The 23,505-nt window shown below is 39.6% G+C and overlaps 1 protein-coding gene across 10 annotated transcripts in view; it reads left to right on the top strand.

Moving 5' to 3' along the window:
• Nucleotides 1–23,505, top strand: part of KIAA1644 (protein shisa-like-1) — an 82,203-nt gene that overhangs the window by 42,637 nt on the left and 16,061 nt on the right. For 9 of the 10 annotated variants that reach the window (XR_003071364.3, XR_003071356.3, XR_003071359.3 and 6 more), the window contains 2 exons: nucleotides 4,543–4,756; nucleotides 12,718–13,047. Coding sequence is in view for 2 of the 10 variants with exons in the window: in XM_015291144.4 (XP_015146630.1) it covers nucleotides 4,543–4,756; nucleotides 12,718–13,047 (544 nt within the window). In the remaining 8 variants the exon portion in view is untranslated. Of the gene's footprint in view, nucleotides 1–4,542; nucleotides 4,757–12,717; nucleotides 13,048–17,647; nucleotides 19,193–23,505 lie in introns of those variants that run through there. The other variant, XM_015291097.4, reaches the window with a different exon arrangement.

Here is a 23,505-nt window from a genome sequence, read left to right as displayed (position 1 = left end):
AACTAAACACTGCAAAAATTACTATGTAGCTGTAGTAATCTAACACTTTTAAAGGACAAAGGCATCGTACCAAAAAAACGATGCCTACATTTTACATGTATATGTCATAACATTAATTATTTATCAAGTAAGCATGATAAATGAAGGTAAAATGAGATACGTATGTAGGTTGCTCTGAAAGTAATGCCTCCGATTTACTTCTGTGGAAATTGTAACAGATACAAAGAGCACAATAAGACTATTGAATAGAGCAAAATCTCAGCTACAAAATGCTGTTTTTCAAAATAATCACCATGATTAGTTGTGCATTTTCATCAGTGATGAACAAGAACCTGTGTGCCGCGTTTGCAAAAATCTGTACCAGCAGAGGAGACCCACTGTCACTGTTGCCACTGCTAAAATGCACCACCCACCTCCTCACTGTGCTCACAGCCACTGTTTTATCTCCAAATGTCAGTGAATGTCAATGGGTGCCATTTTTTTTCACATGGAGGAATTAGATGACACACCTTTGCTTCCTCTGCACTTCCCTTACAGATGCCATTTAGTCACGTTGTCCATCCGCTGCCATCTGTCACACAGCAACAAAATGTAATGGAATATTGGTGGGAAGGTTCAACTTCTGCAGCCACACTGCCAACATTGCCTCTAACATCATTAGCCAATACTGAAAAACAGGAGGCATTACTTTTGAAGTAGCCTTTGTATATACCTTAAAAGAACATTTTTTGTACAGCTTATTCTATAATGCAGGTATATCTTCATTTGAAGCATCTGAAGCAGCCAGAGAATGATTAAATAGATACTCTTCAGCTCACTACTGTGAATAAAAATGCTATGGATAAATGTCACTATTGAAGTGCAAGGCTACTCCATGAAGGCTACCACTTCACTCAGATTTACTAGGCCCAGAAACGTGACTTAGACGAAAGCTCCCTGATTGTAAAGAGATTTACAGTAAAACACCAAGCAGGCGTTACCTTGATATACTGATTTGTACGACTGCCAGAAATGAGGTCAATGTTCTTTCTGTTTGTTGACATTAGACATGGATGCTTCTTTCCTAGTAACAATGATTAGTAGAACTGTATGCATTAGAGTGCGTGTAATGCATCCCGCAAGCTGGTATCAAACATTTACAGAATGCCTAGAGCGCTTTACAAGAGCTTAACCATGTTAATTTAATGCCATTTGACTTGCTCTAGATCATCCATGTATGCACTGGAGCTATGAGACCTGAACCTCCTCCTCTGAAAGCTGGAGAGCAGACAGGACAGACTGGGGAAATCTTAACTGGCACGAGACTTTTGTATTTGAGTAATTGAATCAAGCTTCAGGTCTTTTTAGAAATCAAGTCATTAGTTAAATACTCTGGTTTATGAATTTCTTCCATGTCATAGGTCTCAGCTTTAAAAAAAATCAAAATTAATGTGCGTAGTTAAAACTAAAATGATGATGGAAAAGAGTGTTTATTGATGATGCAGAAGTGGAGGGAGTGACTGAGAGGCCAGAAGTTCATGCTGTCTTCCAGAGGGACCTGGACAAGCTGGAGAATTGGGCTGACAGGTACCTTGTGTGGTTTGACAGGAGAAAATGAAGGTCTTGTCACTAGGCAGGAACATGCACATGTGCATGCTGGGACTGCCCAGCTGGAAAGCAACTTGGCAGAAAAGGACCTGGGGATCCTGGTGGTGGGCATCAAATTGAAAATGAAAACAGCAGAGTGCCATTGCAGTAAAGATAAGTAATAGTATCTTGGGTTGCAAAGTACTGCCAGCAGGTTGATGAAGATGATCCTTGCCCTCAGCACTGCTGAGGCCACATCAAGAGTACTGTATTCAGCTCTGGACTCCCCTGTACAAGAAAGAGACAGAGATAATGAGAAGAAACCAACAAAAGTCTATTAAGATGAAGAAGTTTCTGGAGAATCTCTCATATCAGGAAATGCTGAGAGACTGTTTAGCCTAGAGAAAAGAAGTCTCAGGGGAATCTCATTAATGCATATAAATACCTGAATATGCAAAGAGGACAGAGCCAGGCTATTTTCAGGGCTGCCTGGTGCCAGGACTAGAGGCAGTGGGCTAGAATACAGGAGGCTCCCAGGAAGCACCAGGAAGCAATTTCATCCTATGCCGTTGACAGAGCTCTGGCACAGATTGCCTGGAGAGGTTGTGGAGCCTCCTCTTTGGAGATCTTCAAAAGCTGCCTAGACATCAGCTTGAGCACCAGCTCTCTGGTGGCCCTGCCTGAGCAGGGGTTGGGCCAGGCAACCTTCTTTCCAACCTCAGCCATTGTGATTTTTCAAATCAGGATCAATCATGGAACACCTACATTTTACTGCTATGTTAATTAAGGTATTGGGGCAAGGGGAGAGAGAAGTTAGCACTTGTTCAAACAAATACATGTATCTGTATTCCTTTGGAAATCACAGCATTCCTCAAGCTCTTCAGATCCCAAATGACATTGTCTGTGAAGCGATTTTCTCTGTTGTTAAAGTAATAATGACAGGTGTGTGTGTGTACATAACATGCATAATAGTTGCATTATCCTACCAATCCATATCTGAGGTTACTTACTTCTCTGAATACTGTGCTATATTAATACTAGAGCTTAGGTTCATCTCAACTAATTTTAGGAATGGAGCTGAGGTCTGTTTTAGGAGGATAACTGCCATAAGATCTTCCATCAGTAGAAATAGAGACAAATGGTGATAGGAACTTTCATAGAGGGTGAATCAGGCTTTATACACTTTTGATTGTCCTTGGAGGCCCTCATCTATCTGGTTTGGTGTTTGTTTTTTTTTTTTTTTTTCCTCAAGAAATTCGTGGTTACAAAACCTAAGTTTGCATTCTAGCCACACGTCCTATTACCAAGAAGGACTGTGTTTCAGGTAAATGAAAAACTAAACTTGGCATGAGAGGATGCAAATGAATTCCTGCACGGATTTCGTGAGATCCACGTGCAATTTTTTTAGTCCTTAGTTTAGCCATTAGAAAAAATACATATTTCAAACTGTAAAATGTTTAGAGTGGTTCTCCTTCATTCAGAAGGGAGTACGTGACCTTGTTTTCTCCTCAGTTTAATGCTTTGTTCTATACTCCCTCTGTACACATAAATAAAGAAGTCATTTCCACTGCAATGATCATTAAAATTTGACTAGGCCCACAGTAAAAGTGTGTGAGAAACTTGAAAATAATAATGAGAAGACATGATTTCCAGTCAACAGGAAACGTGTGTGGAGAGATGCTGTATAGTTAAGCTCAATCTATGCAAGTCATTATAGGTATCCTCATGTACTGATAAACAGATATGAAAATCATACGTCAAGTTAGAAGAGTTAATTCTGCCAGCCTAAAGTGAGCATCTTCAGTTTGTGTAACCTCACAAAGCACAGCTGCCCACAGCATTTCTGTGCCTCTGTTCTCTAATCAGAGTAAAAGCATTTCACTGCCAATTGTGCATTCGGATTCTTGACTTCTACATTTTGTTCTCTTTAGAATAGAAGCTTTGGGCACCCTATGGTACACATAGCCATTAATACTACAGGGCCTTCCACAAAAATGAATCAGTTAGAATGGTGGCAGTATATAGAGCTTTCCTTGTACAGGACTTTTCAGATGTACAAAGAATTCCCATGTAGGTGATTAACAACTATGTTGGAAGGTCTTTCCTTGCTGCCCCTCTGCACACTTGGTTAGTTCAGGGAAACTGAGGTGATAGCATGGCTTCCAGTTCAGAGCTGCTGGTAACCAGTAGGCTACCTGCAGTCTTACCATGTAGCTGTAACCACAATGTGCCAGTCACTACTGCAGTCACCTGCATTCAAAGGGTGTAAATGGCCTTCCTTTTATGTCTTGTTCAGGAAAAGTGATGGTAAAATCATTGTGAAAATGGAAAAAATGTTCTCAGATGTGTAATAAACACTTTACATGAGAATTTAATAAAGAAGACCTGTAAGAATTCCCAGGAGTAGCTGTATTTCTATTAGTTCTGTCTCATTGCAAATTCAAAGTTGTTGAGATCTGTTAAACAGTTTTGTACTTCCTATATCTGACAGAATAATCCTTATTGAAGAACTACCTTCACAGTGGAAGAGAGATTTCTATCAGTAATAGTGCCCGTAGATCAAGCATCTTCAAACATATGTTGCAATTTTTACATCAGCTTTTTGTTTTCATGGAGTCATTGCTGGAACATCAAACATGAACATTGTTGGGTCTTTGTGGATATCTATATGCGCACTATGAAAATGTTTTCCTAAATACGTCCGTGTTTCTTGGTGTGTAAGGCAGTTCTTCTCTCCCCTTCAAATAAATGGCAGGTACCAGAATCACAGCAGTAGTAGAAGTCAAAAAAAACCCAACAAATTCTAAATGCTATGGTTTTTAGTATAAAATGTTATAATGTTGAGAGTTCTGAAATATTAACATTTTCAAGAAATCAAGGAACAGTTGCTTAAGCTTAGCCAAGGAAAAACTATAGTTCATAGCACACAGATGACAGAAATGACTCACTGTGCTAATGTTGTTCTTTGTTTTACAGTGTTGTCCGCACATTTTCGGGTCTGCGAGCCATATACAGACTACAAAGGACGCTACCACTTTGGTTTTCACTGCCCCCGTCTTTCTGACAATAAATCTTACATCTTTTGCTGTCACCATAACAACACAGTATTTAAATACTGCTGCAATGAGACAGAATTTCAGACTGTTATGCAGATGAATTTAACAGGGAATGCAGATGGATATATGCATAAGTAAGTACATGAGTTTTAAGTGCTCTTCACCAAACTGTTCCTGGTCTGGTAATGTAGTCTGAGGTGTACTTAATGATGGGAGCAATTAAAATAATCACACACAGAGAAACACTGCTGAAAGGTTTTTGCTATTACAGAACTCTTAAAGGAAATGGTATTTTAGCTTTGCTTTCATTGCTTCGGTGCATACTATAAACATTGTTTGGACAGTATGTAAGTAAAAGCTGCATATAAATACAAGAGATATGAAGATATATATAAAAGTTACAAATGAACAATCTCTCCCCAGCTTTAGTCTTATCTGAACTATATTTAAATGTACATCTGTAAAAATAACCCTCAAAACCACATCCATGGGGGAAGAGGGAAGGAGCTGACTTTTTCCATGTCAACCCTGTATTGAATCTGATATTTCACATGTAAATCTCTTGTAATCTCTGACCGTGGGGAATAGAATGCATTTGCTTATACACCAACACTGTGTGGTCTCCTTGCCTGTTACCTGAAATACTTCCATGTCGTTGTGGGACCTATCCTTAGTTAAAATATCAGTTGGTTTTGTTTTGTTGGGTTTATTTTGTTTCGTTTCTTTCATAAGAAACTAATCTGTGGCAAGCAGATGTTTGTTACTGATTACTTATTTATGATAGCAAAATACTCAATTGTGATCTGTCTTGTATTAGTATTTGATATTCTGGCCACACTAATCCACTGTGATTTCTTGTGGTGCAGCCACTTTCAGCTGATGTAAACTCCCACAGTCAAATTCTGATCTCTCTGCTTTCCCCTGACATTTTATTCTGGTATCCAGGCCCTCCAGGGCAAGAAGGGGGCAGATTAAAGACAACTGGAATTGCAGCCTATTGATTTTTGGTTACTGCAGGGATTTCAGTGTTTTGTTTTCTGGTGCAAACCTTGGTCAGCTTGTTGTCATTCATCCATATGGGACAAGGTGCAGAGCTGGAATACTGATGTTGGCTCCTTTAGCTTTTAACTGCAGCAAGCAGCATCCAACTCAGTGTTGTCTTCCTTAACACCTCTCCTACAGCTCTGCCTTCTGATGTTTGAATCTTGTATAGGTGTAGGAATTGCATACTATAACTTAAAAGGTGTTAGCAACAACCACCTAGAATAAAGGAGCCTGTGGTGTATGTAGTGTAAAAGAGTGATACTTGCAAAGTATCCCCCGGGGATGTAGAACATTCCTCTGCCACCTGCCTTGTTGTTTGCACGTCCGTTCACGTGTGCATGTACACACACATGCAGGCACCCACAGAGTTCTTTCTATTTCAGGGCAGTGATGTGTGAGCAGTTCGTCAATGGGAAAGCAGATTATTTGGTATGGTATGGGCTATGGGATCTTGTTTTAATTAAAATACTTTGCGCCTAGTGTAAGCATTATTTTAGTTTTAATCTAGCAGTCACTTCTTTAAAAGTCACTTCATGCAGCTGTGATGAAGAAAAGGCTATCTCTGTAGTGTTTGTTGGTAAGAGTCATTGAGAATCACCTGCAGAGTGCATAACTTATATATGCCTTCAGTACAGAATTTCTTGTGGATGTTAGCTGTGCACTGATCAAAGGTGCAAAGCAAAGGTGTGTGGGAACAGGTTAAATACAATAAAGGGCTTTTGGAGATGTAGTTTAGTGAAGTGCACGAGTGAAGCCAGTATTCCCTTTTTGTAACTTTCTGAAATATTACTTCTGATAAATCCATCAGGGCCAGGAAAAGGAAGAGAAGCTAACTCTCTACTAATAATCCTCCAGTGTAAAGAGACAGAGAGAGATCTCCTCATCCTGAGTTCACTGAGATCGGTAGAAGACTTTCTTATGATTACAGTGTGCTGCAGAGGAAGCCTAGATGCCTGCACTTAGGTCATTGTAATAAACATCTTAACACACTCAGACTTTATTTAACGTATGTAATTTAACTTTATTTGGATTCTAATACATCCAGGATTCACTATACTGTTACAAAGTCAGCTATTTGTTTAGATCTAATTTCACACACCACTGAAAAAAAAAAATTGTGGTGAAACCTACTGTACTGTGGCTGGAGAGAATGATTTAGCATATGGGAGTAGCAATGAACTGAAAAAAAACAGATTACAGTTTTCAGGGAAGAGTGATTCAGTATTATTAATATTTGGTTTATTTTTACCCTTTGCCATTCTTGTGATCATCAAAACATATCTCTTGTTTTATCAGGCAATTGAGGGGAAAAATTAATGAAGTCATATGTAATTCCTTTGTGGTGACATAGCTGAAAAACCACATTTGTCTTCTATAGTCGTACAGTGTAATGAGAGTGGGTTTATTTACATTACTTTAATTTCCATAACTAAACATATCTGTGCTTTGCTAAGTGCAGAATACTGGTCTATATCTTTGCAATCACACAGACTGATCAGTTTATAATATCTTTAAATGTTAGCAATTCATGTAGTATTAGATATAGGAATGCCAGTGATGTCTAACAGACAAAAAAGATTCTGCCATCCGAAATTTTTTCCATAACACTTTGTTTAATAAGTTATCTGATTATTCTTTAAAAATGGTATTAACCCGAGTCTCGTATTTGTCCTCTCTCAGATTTTCTATTATGCATGTTCTGATGGGAATCAGCAGCAGTACTGTGTTAGGAGTCCTTGATCTGACACTGGAACAGCATTATGGCAGTCTGTAATGCATCTGTGTTTTTTCTTATCTTTTATTCCAGTTTTTCAGAGTTGAATGGCTTTAGCACAGCACACTACAACACTGCACCAAAAGCAATGTGAGAACAGAATAGCAGTATCTTTTTCCATGTGCAGCATGTCCCCTGCAGAGCTGGCATTTGGTTAAATATCTCCCAGAAAATCTTTACAAGAAAGCAAGGCTAAATAAATACATAAAATTTTCATTTCCACCACCAACTGTTCCAAAAAGATGTAATTTAGCTGGGAAGACCTCTTAGGTACTGCAGCAGTGTATTCTTCAGGAAAATAGAAGACAGGACAAACATCTTTAGGTATTTTCCACCTTAGTGTGCATGTAAAAAGTACCGAGGTTTCCTCAGTAATATAAGTACCCAAGAATTTGCAAGGAGGTAAGCTTGCATTTCCTTGGGGCAACACTTAAAACGTGTTACTACTGCAAGTAACAGTCCTTTTTAACTAGAACAGGGAAAGAAGCATTTTCCATTACCATCTGCCCACATTTATACTGCAGCTGTAGAATTCTGTTCACAATTGTTTTGATTTGTTGAGTTTTTTTAAGCATGAATTCCTTAATGAATTATTTTCTGTTCGTGTGCAGCATATAAAAAACAACAACAACAAACTCTTCTAAAAAAGAGCTTAGTCCAAAACCTGCTTGCCATCTCTATCAAAAAGTTAATAAATTAGATGAAAGGAATTGCATGGGTAAAAATAATGACGTAATCTGTCTATTTTCACTTCTTTGTAGGGGTGTCAGAGAAATCTGTGTAGGATTTTGTACACAGAATTGGATGAGACGGGTAAAAAAAGTATTTTCCTCAGAGAGCCCAATTCAAGGCTTCTTGAAGCCAGAGCAAATCTTTACATAAGTAGGCTCTGCATCAATTCTATAGCATTTATCCATTCAATTTCTGTAAAAGCCGAAGTGCCTTGAAATAAAGAGCTGCTAAGCTTTTGTAGTAGACCCATTAACTATTCTGTTTCACGTACAAGCTAGGAGGGAATGATTATGAAACTTTACTCTATATTCTGTTGCTCTTTTTGTGGGCCTGTGACAGCAGAGGGCTGGGCTTCCAAGGATGGCCTTGAAAGTTACTTCCAGCATTACAGTGCTAAGCCTTGTATTGAAGCTAAAAGCAAAGCTCCCGAATCACCTACCAGGAGGATGGGAGAATTAGGAGGTGAAGACAGGTTTTTCATCCAGAGAGGGGGAGAAGGAGACACAACCATACCAAAGCAGCCAATTAGACTTGACTGTCCCGGTGAAGGAGCAAACTCCAATAATTGGAATCTTGACAGATTTGGAATCCATTCAGACTTATTTTTGATTAAAATGAAACTTCTGCACAAAAGTACAGAAAAATCAAATTGCAGGGTGAAACTTTTAAAATTAAATCATTCAGCTCAATGAAATGCGAGCGAGTCTCAAGTGCTCTGATTTCCAGTTCTTTGCCCTGTCTCTGGCCCTACTGTCATTCAGTAGTACAGAATTAAGGTTGTCTATTATCTAATTAAGGTATCTTCTCCATTTGTAGGGAAGTTTTAATTTTTAATACACTTAGTGAATATCAGCAAAATTAGTATTTTCTACCAACTTAATGGTTTGAGAAACAAAGTGTATCAAAATACAGCATCTCTGTCTGTGTACGAAGCGCACCACTCTATTAGTTTTGCTTGTGATCTTTCACAAGGCTCCTTTGGTAGTGATGCTGTCTCACTGTCTGTTAAGTTAAATAAGTCACTCTTTCATTTCTGTACTTGTGAGGAACAGATGTTATTTAGAAGGAACAGATGGAGAATTCGTATATGGCATGATTAATAAATTGTTGCTTTAAATTGGAACACTCAAAATAACTCTAATTTTCACTAACTAAAATTCTGATGGGTAAAACTAAATGCCCGAAATAGCAACGAATTCTTCTGAGGTAACCAGAAGAAATGTTCCTCCCTCTCAAACTGCTGCCCAAACAAAAATAACATGTTTTCTAATATTTCCACTCTTCCTGAGGATCAAGCACAGCTCACATCTTCGTAACACATACCCTGTTGGCAATAATGGTGCAGAAGGACAGGATTTGCCACAGTGGATTTCTTTCTGACTTTTGAGTTAAGGGCTCTCAGAAGCACTGTGCTTTGTCTACTTCCAATCCTTCCAGGAATTTACTGAAAAGTTTGAAATGCTAGGCTAGCATAATCCTGCAGTTACATGGAAGGGGCCATTAACAGCCCCAACCTTCCTCTCCTTACTCACAATTGTTTGCTATGGAATCTCATTTAATCTACGCATGTTTATCAGTTTCGTAGAAAGAGCATTCACTGGGGAGGGGAATCAGTGTCATTATGTGCTCACAGGCAGCAACAGAAATTAAAATTCTGATTTCTCATATGATTTATTGCTTCAAATACTCTTTTTTTTTTTTTTTTTTTTTTTGAAGTATAAAATGAAAGAGCCATACAAAAGTTTAAACAGAAGTGAATGTTCAAAGCAGGAGCTTGAAATGTTTTATGTTTGAAAGAGTTTGGGACATTTTTTTTTAACTGTCAAAATATCTTCTTGTGTCTACAATACATGATCCCAGCCTTTTTTCTTCACAAAGCACTTCAGGTTTGATCAATGCTCTGATAAACTGCAATTCTCTCACAGTTTCCCCAAGTGTCTATGAACGAGCATGGTTGAGCTGGTGTTAGATTTTCTTCATGTAAGTTCAGGTCCAAACAGATGGAAGTACTTACATAGTACTATTACTCTGAGATCATTTTCCCCCATGACTGTCTTCCTAATGACATCTTTTATTAGTATCTCTTCAACTTGTTCATGTTCATAGTCCCTCCACCTATTTCCACATAAGATCTTAGGTTTAGATCAGTGTTCTTTCCTGTACACCTAACAAATTCATTCTTATTGTTTCTTTCCTTCTCTGCTCTCACCTCATCTTCCTTACTCACAGAGTTTCCAATCCAGACTGCACTTACACCTGATAGTCGTCGTTTTCTTTTAGTATTGCGTCAACTGCAGAGCTTTAGCATTTTTTCCCGTTTGATCTCCCAGTTCTCAATCTCTTTTCTTTCTTTTCTCCTTTTTTTTTAATACATTTACTCATCTGTCTCAGCTGTAAATCTCTGTGTACCATGCCAGCAGCTGATAATTTTTACTGCCTTTACCCATATACACCCTACAGCTACACCAACATGTACATACAAATGTAGTAATAATTTTTCTTCCTATTGAATGCATAATATGATGAGATCTTGTCAGTATTTTTCCCTCTTAATTTTACTATCAGCAAACTAGCAGTTGCACTTGAAAGACTATACCTATAATAGCATCTGCTGCATCCAACAATAATTAGTCGTAACATTGAAGGCAAGTCCAAGCACAATAAGCAACTTTTAAGACTGGAGGTTTGTAATGCATGTCAGCAGTGACTGTTTTCAGTAGTAGATACCTCCTCAGGGTCAGTGATTACAACATATTTTCATATGGCTATCCTCACTCATATGTGTCCGGAGAAGGGCAATGAAACTGGTGAGGGGCCTGGAGCACAAGTCTTATGAGGAGAGGCTGACGGAGATGGGATTGTTTAGTCTGGAAAAGAGGAGGCTCAGAGTAGACCTCATTGCACTCTACAACTTCCTGAAGGGAGGCTGTGATGAGGAGGGCTTTAGCCTCTTCTCCCAGGCAACAAACAGGACCCGAGGAAATGGCCACAAGTTGTGCCAGAGGAGATTTAGATTAGACATAAAAAAAAACTTCTCTCAGAGAGTCGTCAGGCACTGGAATGGCCGCCCAGGGAGGTGGTGGAGTCGCCATCCCTGGCAGCGTTCAAGAGGTGTCTGGATGAGGAGCTACGAGATATGGTTTAGTAGCTTGTGGTAGCAATGGTGATGGGAGGACAGTTGCACTAGATGATCTTGTAGGTCCTTTCCAACACTGTGATTCTATGATTCTATATAAATGCCTTGTTGCTTCCAGAGGGGTTACTCTCTGGGAGAGGGAATTTGCAGAATAAAACATAGGACCTCTCTGTAACAGTATGTAGAAAGAGAATGTCTGCTCTCTTCAGGGTATCTGGTCAAGGACCTCTTCTAATGAAACAGAAGATAATAAGGAAGCAGTGATGAGCACCAAATCTGGTCAGTCACACTAACTTATGAGAGCAGTTAAGAGTGTAGGAATGTTTATTCCAGTAGAGTTATCTGATTGATAGGTGACTTTTAAGGTGGGAAGCATCACAAGAAACAAATCTTCCAGTCACACACATTGGCAGGCTAATGAGCTACAGGCACTGCTCCTAGGAAGTATGAACCTTGCAGCTGATACAACTGTGATCCAACGGGGCCTGAACTGGGAGTGTGCCACAGAGCTCTGCAAACCCAAGGGGGTGTGCAGGGGAAAGGGTAGTATATATTCACCAGAAAACTTCAGGCTGGACCAGCCAGTAAGCAGGACGCCCATGGAGGCCGTGTGGGGCTCAGGATGTGGGGAGGGGTGCCAGGCAGACTGAAGAGCTGTGCTGGGCAGTTCACAAGGATCTGGGCGGAGGAGTGCTAGGCAGACAGAAAGGCCATGCCAGTACCTGTGGGGTCTGGGGGAGTGCTAGATGGACAGAGGATCCATACCAGGTGCTAGAAGGATTGCAAATGTGTGTGTGTTCATGAGCCTAGAGAGAGCTGTGTGTATGCCTGTACTGGTGACCTTATGTCTCTGCCAGGCAGAGAGCAGGAAGGGGCCTTGGCCGCCTGTGTCTGTTCTACATGAGTGCTCCTTGGCTGGAGCAGCCTGTCTGCAACTCTGGAATGTATGCTCAGTTTTGCTAATGGCTGAATTAGTGAATGGAGAAGTGGCAGCCCTATCCCTCAGCCTGGGCAGAGACTCCAGGGAACTGGGCTGCACACAGTGGCAGAGGAGTGGTCCTAGGCCAAAAGAGGTGGACATTCACTCTCATTGCTCTTCTTTATCACATGTAACATCGTCAACTGTTCATGTGTGGCCTCATTTAAAGCACTGGAGTTAATCATAGACCACATTTATACATTGGTATATGTGCCCAGATGAGAGAGAAATCCAAACGTTTGCAAGAGAGTCTTCATTTTTAAAAGCCTCCCATGTCACACAGTATTTATAATTTTTAATTATGTACTTTAAAAGAAAATTTTTGTTTTCTGTGTATTATACCAACATAATTAACGAAACAAGTAACTTTTAATACAGTGATGGTTACTGATGTATTACCTGACTTGTTTTCCCTTCTTTTCTTTCACAGCAACTACAGCGCACTCCTAGGGGTGTGGATCTATGGTTTTTTTGTGGTGATCTTGCTGGTACTGGACCTTTTATATTACTCTTCAATGAACTATGATATTTGCAAATTTTACCTAGCACGGTGGGGAATCCAGGGAAAGTGGATGACACAAGGACAGAGCCGATGGATTAGTTCTGCTCAGGACCCAAGCCAAGTACAGACTCAGCCTCAGCCAGAGACACAGCCTCAAACTCAGCCTCAGCCACAGCCTCAGACATCACAGACAGTACATACTCTAAAAGGAGATGCTTTAAGCCCACCCCTGATGTCTTTTCAGAGTACATCTGCCTGGTAAGTAAATTAAGACACACTGTGATGTATTTTTTGACTCTGTTACTTTGTAGTGTGAACAGTCATTTGCGTTTGGAAGCATCTGCAAATTCAGGGTGTGTAGTACCATTCAAGTACCTAAGACGTAATTCTTTATATTATGAATTGTCTTACGTAATTGCTGCTTAGGAGTGATTTGTTATTCTGGAATATCTTACATCATCTTGTAATACTGTTCTCTCAGAGAAATAGATGCTGCCATTTTTCACTGGTAAATAGTTACGCTACTCCCGTACAACATCCTTGTCTCTATGTTGGAGAGAGATGGATTTGAAGGGTGGACTACTTGCTGAATAAATAATTGGCTGGATACCCACATCCAGAGAGTTGCAGTCAACTGCTCTATGTCCAGGTGGAGATCAGTAATGAGGAGTGTTCCTCAGAGGTCTGCACTGGGACTGGTATTATTTGCTATCTTCATTAATGACACAGACAGTGGGATTGAGTGCAGCCTCAGCAGATTTGCTGGTGACACTAAGATGAGGGTGCAGTTGATATGACAGAAGGAAAAGATGCTAGCCAAAGCAACTTGGCGAAGCTTAAGAAATGGGCCTACGTGAAACAAATGGGGTTCAGCAAGTCCAAGGAGCTACACTTGGGTAGGGGCAGTCCCAGACATCAGTAGAGACTGGGTGAAAAACGGATTTAGTCCTGCAGAGAAGGACTTGAGGCTCTTATGGACAGAAAGCTGGACATGAGCCCACAGTGTGCACTTGCAGCCTGGAAAGGCAACTGTAAGTTTGGCTTCATCAAGAGAAGCGTGGCCAACAGGGCAAGAGAGGTGACTGTCCCCCTCTGTTCTGCCTTTGTGAGGCCCCATCTGGAGTACTGCATTCAGGCCTGGGGCACCCAGCACAAGATATGGAGCTGTAGGAGTGGGTCCAGAGGAAGTCATGAAGTTTCTCAGAGAGATGGAGCACCTCTTTTATGAAGAGAGGCTGAAGGAACTTGGTGTGTTCAGCTTGGAGAAGAGAAGGCTCTGGGGAGGACCTCCTTGAAGCCCTCCAGTACCTTAAGGGTACCTATAGGAAAGATGCATTCATTTTCAGAGAAATATAGTGACAGGACAAGTATTCACTTTAAGCTAGAGAGTAGATATAGTTTAGATATTATGATTTTTTTTTTTTACTTGGAGAGGGATGAGGCACTGGAACAGTAGAACAGAAGTTGCCTGCAGAAGCTGTGGAAGTCCAGTCACTGAAGGTACTCAGGGTCAGAGTGGATGTGGCTCTGGGCAGCCTGATGTAGGGGCAAGTGTTCCTGCAGTAGGGTTGGAACCAGGTTGTTTTTATGGTCCCTTCCAAACTAAACCATTCAAAAAGATTCTATTCTGTGGTATAAATAAATTATAAATTGTTTTCTACATCAACCATTATAAAGCTAATTTTCATCTAGTATCAAAGACTATTTGCCATGTATATCTATGTGTCTGTTGGTCTGGTTTTAAAAGACTGTATAAATAGCAACACTTGCTTCAGTATAAGATGTCACAATTTCATCTGGGGTACGAGACACAGAAACAACATGAAAACCGGGTTAGTTTTTTATATGCATAGCTGAAAAAGCATAGCTTAATCTCATTTGACAGGATGACACAAGTAGGCTACTGTAAAGTTAAATGCAACCAAAACAAAACAAAACAAAAAAACAAACCCCACAACAAGACGAAATGGGCGACAGGTTCAGAAACAATGAGAACGTAAAATACAAACACAAGAAACTAAAGACTGATAACCATGGGACAAATTGTCACAAAATGGTTTTTGACTGTTTTTACCAGACAAAAAGGAATCCAAGGAAGAGACCTGAATAATGTGCTATTCTGAATAAGATGTCAAGTAGGGCAGGTGATTTTTTTTTCTTGTCAAGAGGAGTTTTTTACACAGCATACAGACTCGTCTTGGGGGAAGAAGGTGCACTACTGTGTTTTAGAAGTGTTCCAGAGAGTGGAGTTTTGGCAAAGTGATCCACAAATGAGCAAGGTGTAAAAGATGGTGGTAATTCTGATATCATGAAGCATGTAAAGTCACAGTGTTGGTCTTGATCTGAAACATCTGGGGAATACTGTGTTGAAAACGGGATGATGCTAGAAACAGTCCTTTTATTACATAACTTGCTCCTTAACTTTAAATGTAAATGTAGAGTGAAAATCATTGAAGATTTTTCATGATTGACAGAAAACTTAGTGATGAAAAGAATCAGTGAAAGAGGAGCTCATTTGTCATAGCAGTCAGTACTGTGTGCATATGGTGCAGATTAGACTTAGCAGGTCTTGTCCAAATGGGAGAATCCTAATAGTGCCACTTAAGATTGTACTTAGATAGAAGCATTCTTCTTTGCTATTCTTCCACTTCTTTTTTTTCTTTTTTTTCCTTCTCCTTTCAATTCCTGAAGCTTTTTTGCATGTGGAATTCCCAGTCTTTAGTCAGAACTGCCATGCAGGTTAAAACCAACACTTCAGTCATACACAGATTGTGTTTTCAGCTTAATACGTGTGTATATGTGTGTGTGTGTGTGTGTATACAAAAGTGTAATAACTGTGTGAATATATGTACTTATGTTTAAAATATTAGGCTCAGTTATACCAAGTGGTAGTTCTGCCACATGAAAGGAAACTATCCAGTAATTTTGGAAGAATTCTTGACCACTTTCCTTTACTGACTTCTGTTGTTCTTTTTCTTTGCTTTGCTTTTCTGAAGTGTTAAGCGGAGAATGTATGTTAGGATCAGGTGAGCATATCACATGCCGTTTTTCCTGTGTTTGCAGGAGATGAGCATTGATAAATCACTCTAGTAACCCTGGCCCCTTCCCCACTGCACTGTCTGTCTATGCTCCTATTAGTTCCCATAAAATTCTTTACTTTTTCTGGTTCCTTTCATTGCTCAATGAAAGAAGTAAGTAGCTGTTTCCTTAGCAAATCTGCACTTATCCCTTGTATTTCAGGACTCAGCAGAAGGTACCATATTTTCAAGCTTATAACCTGCAACTTTTGAAAACTGGCAGCCCTTGAAATAAATTCATAGATGTCTCAGTCTGCACTTAACACAGGAAAATACAGAGGAAAGAGCAGTAGGCAGTGACAATCACAGGCAAGGTGATTGGTGTGTGGCTGACTATTTATTTCCCCATTAGATAATCTGCAGGTTATATACATGAAAATATGGAAATTTTGTAATTTATGGATTAGATTTAGTTTCAAAGTCTGTTTCTGCTGCAGTCTGTGCTCGATAAATGATCTCAGTACTGTCTTCTCAAAATTTAATCATTCTGTCAGTGAAAGAGTGCAACAGTTACTGGATTTATCGTTTCCATCACTGCTTTTAAGACTGCTGAGTTATTAGTCTCTTTTAGTTTTGTATTTTATAATTGAATTTCCATTATTCCTGGTGATGACACCAACCTCTTGATCTGCTCTGATAACTGCAAGATTCCACTTAAAGCATCGAAGTTATCCCTGCTTTTTCCTCCACAGAGAAAATAAACGTTCTTTTTTGACACCTCACAAATACACTTACGTATACATATTTGGTGTCATACCGTAAGAACAGCTTCATTTTATAAATGAGCTTTCTTTCTGCTCAAAAATAATAAAATACCATATGAAAATGCAAAACAGATTTTTCTAGTCCTGTGAGATACACATATATCCCAGGATATAAAACTTGCATACTGTTAAAAATGTTTTCCAAAAAAGTTCACAGGGTTTCATGATGACAAAAGATGTCAAAGTTTTAGTTTCCTCTGCAACGTTTTTCGTAATACAGTTAAAAAACATCTTCATTCTAGAAGATAGTACTCTATGATAACAGGGATGTGATTCTTGAATATCTTGCATATCATTCTGCCCAGAGAGGTGGTGGATCTCCGTCCCTGGAGACATTCAAGGTCAGGCTGGATGGGGCTCTGAGCAACCTGATTGAGCTGCAGATGTCCCTGTTCATTGGAGGGGAGTTGGACTAGATAACCTTTAACAGTCCCTTCCAACTCAAATGATTCTATCATTCTATGAAGAATCAAAGCAACACTGCAGACTTTGTCTCCTTCCTGCAGAGGACTGACAGCGTAAGCAAATATCCCAGGAAGAGTGGCAGGATTAACATACGGCTTGTAGAGCAATGTGGGGTCTCCTTGGATTTAAAAAATCATGTAAATGCTCATTCTCTTATCATTTCATTCAATGTTTAGTTTACATACTGTGAATTGGCTATGAAACCAATAACTGAGACAGAGATGTCAGAGAGAAAAGATAAAACAAGCCAATAGAATATGGTGGGTAGAACCATCCCCAAGGTGTTTAAACATCTTGTTGTAGCAGATCTCTTAGTTATTTACTTGAGAAGGAGGGCCATGTATAGTCATAATATTATTATAGCTAAAGAAGTCTGGAATCCATTATACAAACTGCAGGCTGATGCGTAGAGGGCTTGCAGTGTTGTGTAAGGACAGGAAGAAAAATCATTAATCTCAGAAACATCGAGCCTGATTTAGAATAGCACTGCTTCACCGTGTAGTGTATAGATTTTTGTAGCCCAACTAATCACTAATGTGATTTCTTCTTTAGTATGGAAACCATCTGAGGGCTGTCCTAAGGCCTGTGTGGTCTGAGTCCAGGTCCTGGTGGATGTGCCTCCCGCAGCCCAAACACTGTCACAGACTCAAAAAAGCAGCCTGCAAGTGGCTGAGCTTAAGCCACTGTGGTGGTTCCTCCAGGTCCTTGCTGAGGTGTGTGAGCTGTGTCCTTCCATGCTTACTGGTCCGTGTGAGAATCTGCAGGCGGAGCAGCCCGAGCAGCCTTTTAACAGCTGGATATCAAACAGCAACAAGCAGCATGGAAATCCTTACTGCTGCTCAGCTAAGTGCAAGCCAGGGAGCAATACAAAGAAATATATTCTAAACTGAAGATTCAAAACCCAAACCAATGACAAAAAAATGGTCTTGCTACCCCAGGAATATTATTAGTCAATAATAAACAGAAAAAGGTCAGGGTGATCACACAAAAGCACTGTGCACAAGGGCAGCCTAGCAGTGTTTTCCAGATTTCCTGTGGCTGTGTTGTAGCTATGGAACAGATGAACGTGATCTGCCTTGTTCTGAAGATGTGAAACTCCTCCCCACATCCCATCAAGGATGCATAGCGCAGGGCTGCTGTCATGAAGGCTGACTGCTGCCTCTGTCTTCAGGGCTATGTCTACTCTGTATGTGACCATATACATTATGCCACATGAGTCACAGCTTCAGGAATGTGCTGTTTGCCTTGGATCAGAAAAGCCATCAGCCCAGCAGGGTGAGCTTGTGCTTATTTCCTTTATGCAATTGGAGTGGGTTAGACAAAAACAAGTCTGTTTTAACTTCCCTACATGAAATGTTGCTGCCTGCTTTTGCTGTGAGTTCCTTTGAAATGCATTGTCTTTAAGACAAAAAGTAGAATATATTTTGTTGCGCACCAGTACTTCACACCTCTTCCAGTGACTACCAAACCTCTTACAGAGAGGCAAGAAAACAAAAACATATTGGCTGAGTACAAAAGCTAGCAGATAACTAAGTACATCCACAGTAGCTGGATGCTACTTTCTAAAAAGCCACAGCCACTTTGCTGGTGGCTAAAAAGATTGTGTGAAATAATTCCTTTGTTACTACCTTCTGAAACACAATACACGTTACCTCTGTATCTAAATATCCACATTTGGTAGGTCCTCTGATTCAGTAATTTCAAAGAGCTGCACAGGCAGCCTTGCTGCTGTCACCTCACTAGGGACACTGACTCTGAAGAGAGGCAGCTGTGCAGTGTGACCATGGCCACAGTTCAGCAAATGTACTCAGTATAGGGGTGGTGGGGAGGATCCTGGGCAGAGGCTGCTGCCACAGAAGATACTTAGAGCAACAAACTGAACAAAACCTGCCACATTCAAAGCAGATTTTATGCAGGTTTTATTTACAACCCCCTAGCTAGACTGTTGTATTATGTTCAAGATTAAGTAGGGCAAACTAGAGCACTGATAAGTTTTTTTGTTTTGATTTTGTTTTTCAAAGAAAGAAAGAAAGAAAGAGAGAATGAAAGAGATAGAGAAAGAAAGAGAGAAAGAGAGAAAGAGAGAAAGAGAGAAAGAAAGAGAGAAAGAGAGAAAGAGAGAAAGAGAGAAAGAAAGAAAGAAAGAAAGAAAGAAAGAAAGAAAGAAAGAAAGAAAGAAAGAAAGAAAGAAAGAAAGAAAGAAAGAAAGAAAGAAAGAAAGAAAGAAAGAAAGAAAGAAAGAAAAAGAGAGAAAGAAAGAGAGAAAGAAAGAGAGAAAAAGGAAGGAAAGAAGGAAGGAAGGAAGGAAGGGAGGGAGGGAGGGAGGGAGGGAGGAAGGAAGGAAGGAAGGAAGGAAGGGAGGGAGGGAGGGAGGGAGGAAGAAAGGAAGGAAGGAAGGAAGGAAGGAAGGAAGGAAGGAAGGAAGGAAGGAAGGAAGGAAGGAAGGGAGGGAGGGAGGGAGGGAGGGAGGAAGGAAGGGAGGGAGGAAGGAAGGAAGGAATGTTAGATTTTCTTAGAAAAGAATGTTAATGAGAGAGCTGCCTAGGAGTTAAAGTCCTGGGATATCTGTTTAGTAACAAATGTTATATGTATCTGGTAACATCTACCATTCTCTTCATCATTTATTTATTTAGAATAAAGATATTGTTAAACAGATTTCATCTAAATATTCTTGTCTCTTTCTTGTAAAAACAGAAATTGCTTAAAAACAAAGCTAGGGAAATCACTTTCTGCTACTAGAAGAGCTAGACAATAAAACTGATTTTGCATTGCAAATCCCTTCTGCCTGGGCTCCTACTTGATGTCAGGGAAGGAAAACCAATAACACAAACAGACAGCAGACCTGGAACCAGGCACCCCAGAGTCATTAATACTCTGATTCCCGCCTACCTGCCTCAGTACTATAATCATGCAAATAACTTGAAAGTTTTGAATTTCATCATTTTGCTTTAAACAATTCAAGATTAATAAGTTACTGTGTTCTTTCTTTCCCGTTTTTTGAAGCTCACTATTGATGAGAAGCTAAGACAGTATGTAAGGTTTCTGCCCACTTCAGGCTAAATCCAGGCAATCCTTTGTATCTGCTGGTAGACACTGCCTCTTTTGTTGTTGCATAAATAATACATATGTTTTGTTTCATACCTATTCTCCTTTTCCTTTTGTTCAGTCAAACCCAATATTGCAACATTTATCTTTGTATGTTCTTGTCACACGCAGATTCATTGGATATGGGATGATCAATATAGTCTACACACTTCTCAGCCTTCCCATCAAACAGGGACTGCCATATTTATCAACTTCACGAAAGTCTTTTCTTTTAAGTAATCCACTGAAGTCATTTAACTATCTTAAATGTGATAACAAATTGTCAGAAAACAGCAATTAGTAGAAAAGTGAGTAGTTAAATGATTATCTGAAGACAGTTGCTAAATAAACTCTACACACTGAGAAATGAAAGCTAGCAAAATACTGAAAACTGGTCCTGAATAACTTCCATTTTCAATTTTTCTCTTATATTTTGAGTAGACTGTCTTGGAGCCAGATCCCTAGTTCACCTGCATTGTAACAAATCCAGAGATATGTTGCTGAATTAGCAGATAACAGCTTAAAATCCATACAAAATCAGAAGAAATCGACTAAGTCTACAATTATGCTGCCTAATGTCACAACACTACGGTGTCACACACAGGAGTGAGCATGATATTACAAGTTTTATCGACAAATCCCATCAGTCCTGTCACAACAAAAACAACTTAATTTTAAAGGTACAATAGTTCATTAATATATTCATTATGTTCATTAATACTGATAACCAAAAATCATAAAACCGTGACATTTAAGTAGTTTTTTCTCCTACCCATTACCTCCTACCAGGAGCCAGACACTCAATAGCACAGACACTAAATGAAGATTTCATTGCTTTCAGTGTCTTGTAAAGTCACCTCCAAAATAGATTTTGGTTATCAAGAAACAGATAGCTTACTTCCTAACTCATGTAGGAACAACGTAGGTCATGTACAGAGCAGCTTACCATTCTCAGGATTATTATTAGACAAAAGCTATATGTAATAATCCTTTTATAGGGTTGCAGAAGATCTTTTAGAGCGTGTTAACATTTCTACATGAAATAACGGCATGCCATGGAATGCCGAACAATAATCAAATCATCAAAATCTTATGTAATAATGCCAAACGTGGCCATAAATGGTGACTGTCAGGCGGTTATTTGCACTGAAAGCTGAGGTCAAGGATCTGCCACATCATTACTTCTGTTGTCGTTGTTGCTGATTAGTTCATGATGCAGATAATGACAGGAAGCAATTAGGCATTCCATCAGAAAAGTGATAAAACATGTTTGTGTGACCTTGGTTTTATATTGATCTTTCACCACACAGTTCAAGAAGAGGCCAGCAATTAGACGCAGTCAGTATGTTCATCATTAAGAAGATATCAGATAAATGGTTGTTCTAGTCTCAAAAGCAAAATAGATGAAGCAGCTTTGAAATCTGAGAAACGTTAGAGTCATTTTACTGTCCATTAAGTCATGAGAGAACATTTGTGTCAATCAGAAAACTATTGTCAAGCATTTAAAAGGTTTTGGAGAAGTTACATGAACAGTGTTATCATTTAGTGAGAACTGTTGGTGATAGGGGGATGGTTGGACTGGATGATCTTATAGGTCTTTTCCAACCTTGGTGACTCTTTGATCCTGTGATTCTATGAATACATGTGCACAGATAACTATGACTGTAATTATAAAGAAAATCTATTTACTGTACGAAAAAAAAATGTCTCTGGAAAGACTTTAAAGTTTGCCATAAAAAGTTCCTAGGAAATCAGAAATGCTAAGGAGATGAATCTGGTTTAAAACACTAACAGCAGGAGTATGACAAATATAGCTCATGCAATTAAAAATATCAATAATGTTAGTCCAGCAGCAGGTAATAACATGATCCCAGACAGAACAAGGAGGCAAACCTGTGACACATGACTTTAAACATTGGAGAAGACAGGCTAATCAGCACAGCACCGTGCTGCCTCCACAAAGCAGCATCAAAGGAATAAATGGTGGAAGGTGGGCACCCATCTCAAACGACAGGAAGCCAATAAGCTGGGAAATACTCAAGCCACTTCTCTTTACTACCCAATAGGGTGATCTGTTTCCTTTTGATTGTGTGTATTGGTACCCTTCGGTTCCAAACAGCTTCACAGATGGAAGGATGGTGGAGACATGACCATTTACAGCAGATGTTATAGCAATGATTGAGAAGGGGTTTGTTTCAAGGGTCTTGCGAACACCAGGAGGAGCAGAGACTGACGGGCTTAGATTTAAAGGGCACGAGGGCTGCCTACAGTTTTTCTTTCTGAAGGGCTGGTGCTATGGCACAAAGTTGAGTAGGTTATGCATGAAGAAGCCTTCATGGCTGAGGGAGTCTGTGTGTATTAACAGGAGCTAATCACACCGCTGAGGCGAGCTCTGCGTTAGAGCAATTCCTTGCAGTCATTAAAGCGATGCTGCCAGGAGAGCTGAAACATGCTGAAAAGTCTGCCTTCTTCCTGTTGAAAATCATTACTATCATGTAGCAGCATGTGGGCAAGTAATTGCAGTGAGTTTCATCAAAAATTACAGTAAATTAATTAAAGTCATTAACTATATTCTAGCTTGATTAGCGATACAGATTTTAATCAGTCACGCAGATGAGGGCGGCACCTTATTTTCTATTGCATTCCCAACTTCTCATCTCTTGAAAGTGATGAGTCACTGAAGCTCTGAGCACAGAACCTTTTATCATACTTTTACAAGCAGCTCATCTTGATCACAGTTTCACTTGAAATATTCTGAAGAAATTCTGATTGGAAAGTGGCCAGAATTCGTCCTCTCCAATCACTAAAAAACTCTCAAACTTCTCTTACGCTGCTGAAGTTAATAACTGAGATCATCTACAGAAATGCTTGCTTAATTTACATTTTCCAGACATTTTCAAGAAAATTGCACAAGCTGATGGGGCCTTTTTTCTTTTTTTTCCTATTTCACTCTCCCATGAAGCCTCTGAAAGCTCAGAGCAAGAAGGGTGTCCCCGCTAAAAGAGCCCCACCGTTTGTTTGTACAACTAAAAGAAGATAAAAATGGGGATGGATCTTTTGTGAATGTGTTAAAAATACAACCAGGCTATGATGCTACTGGAACCAAAAATACCAAAATTTGGTTCAGTATTTGCCAACTGCTGCTTAGGTTGCTTCTTTTCTCTGGGAGTACGTAAAGTAAAAGGAACTCAAGGAGTGAAACTACCTGAAGCAGTAACACAACTATACTTAACCTGCAATCCACAAAATAATGCTAACTTAAGGAGGGTTTACAGAGAAGCAAAAGAGCATGTTAAGCATTAGGGTAGTGACAAGTAATCCAATTC

Source organism: Gallus gallus, chromosome 1 (assembly GCF_016699485.2).
Source record: "Gallus gallus isolate bGalGal1 chromosome 1, bGalGal1.mat.broiler.GRCg7b, whole genome shotgun sequence".
NCBI classification, from domain to species: domain Eukaryota; kingdom Metazoa; phylum Chordata; class Aves; order Galliformes; family Phasianidae; genus Gallus; species Gallus gallus.
The sequence above is the reverse complement of the archived record's forward strand: the minus strand, read 5'-3'. Positions and strand labels throughout refer to the sequence as shown.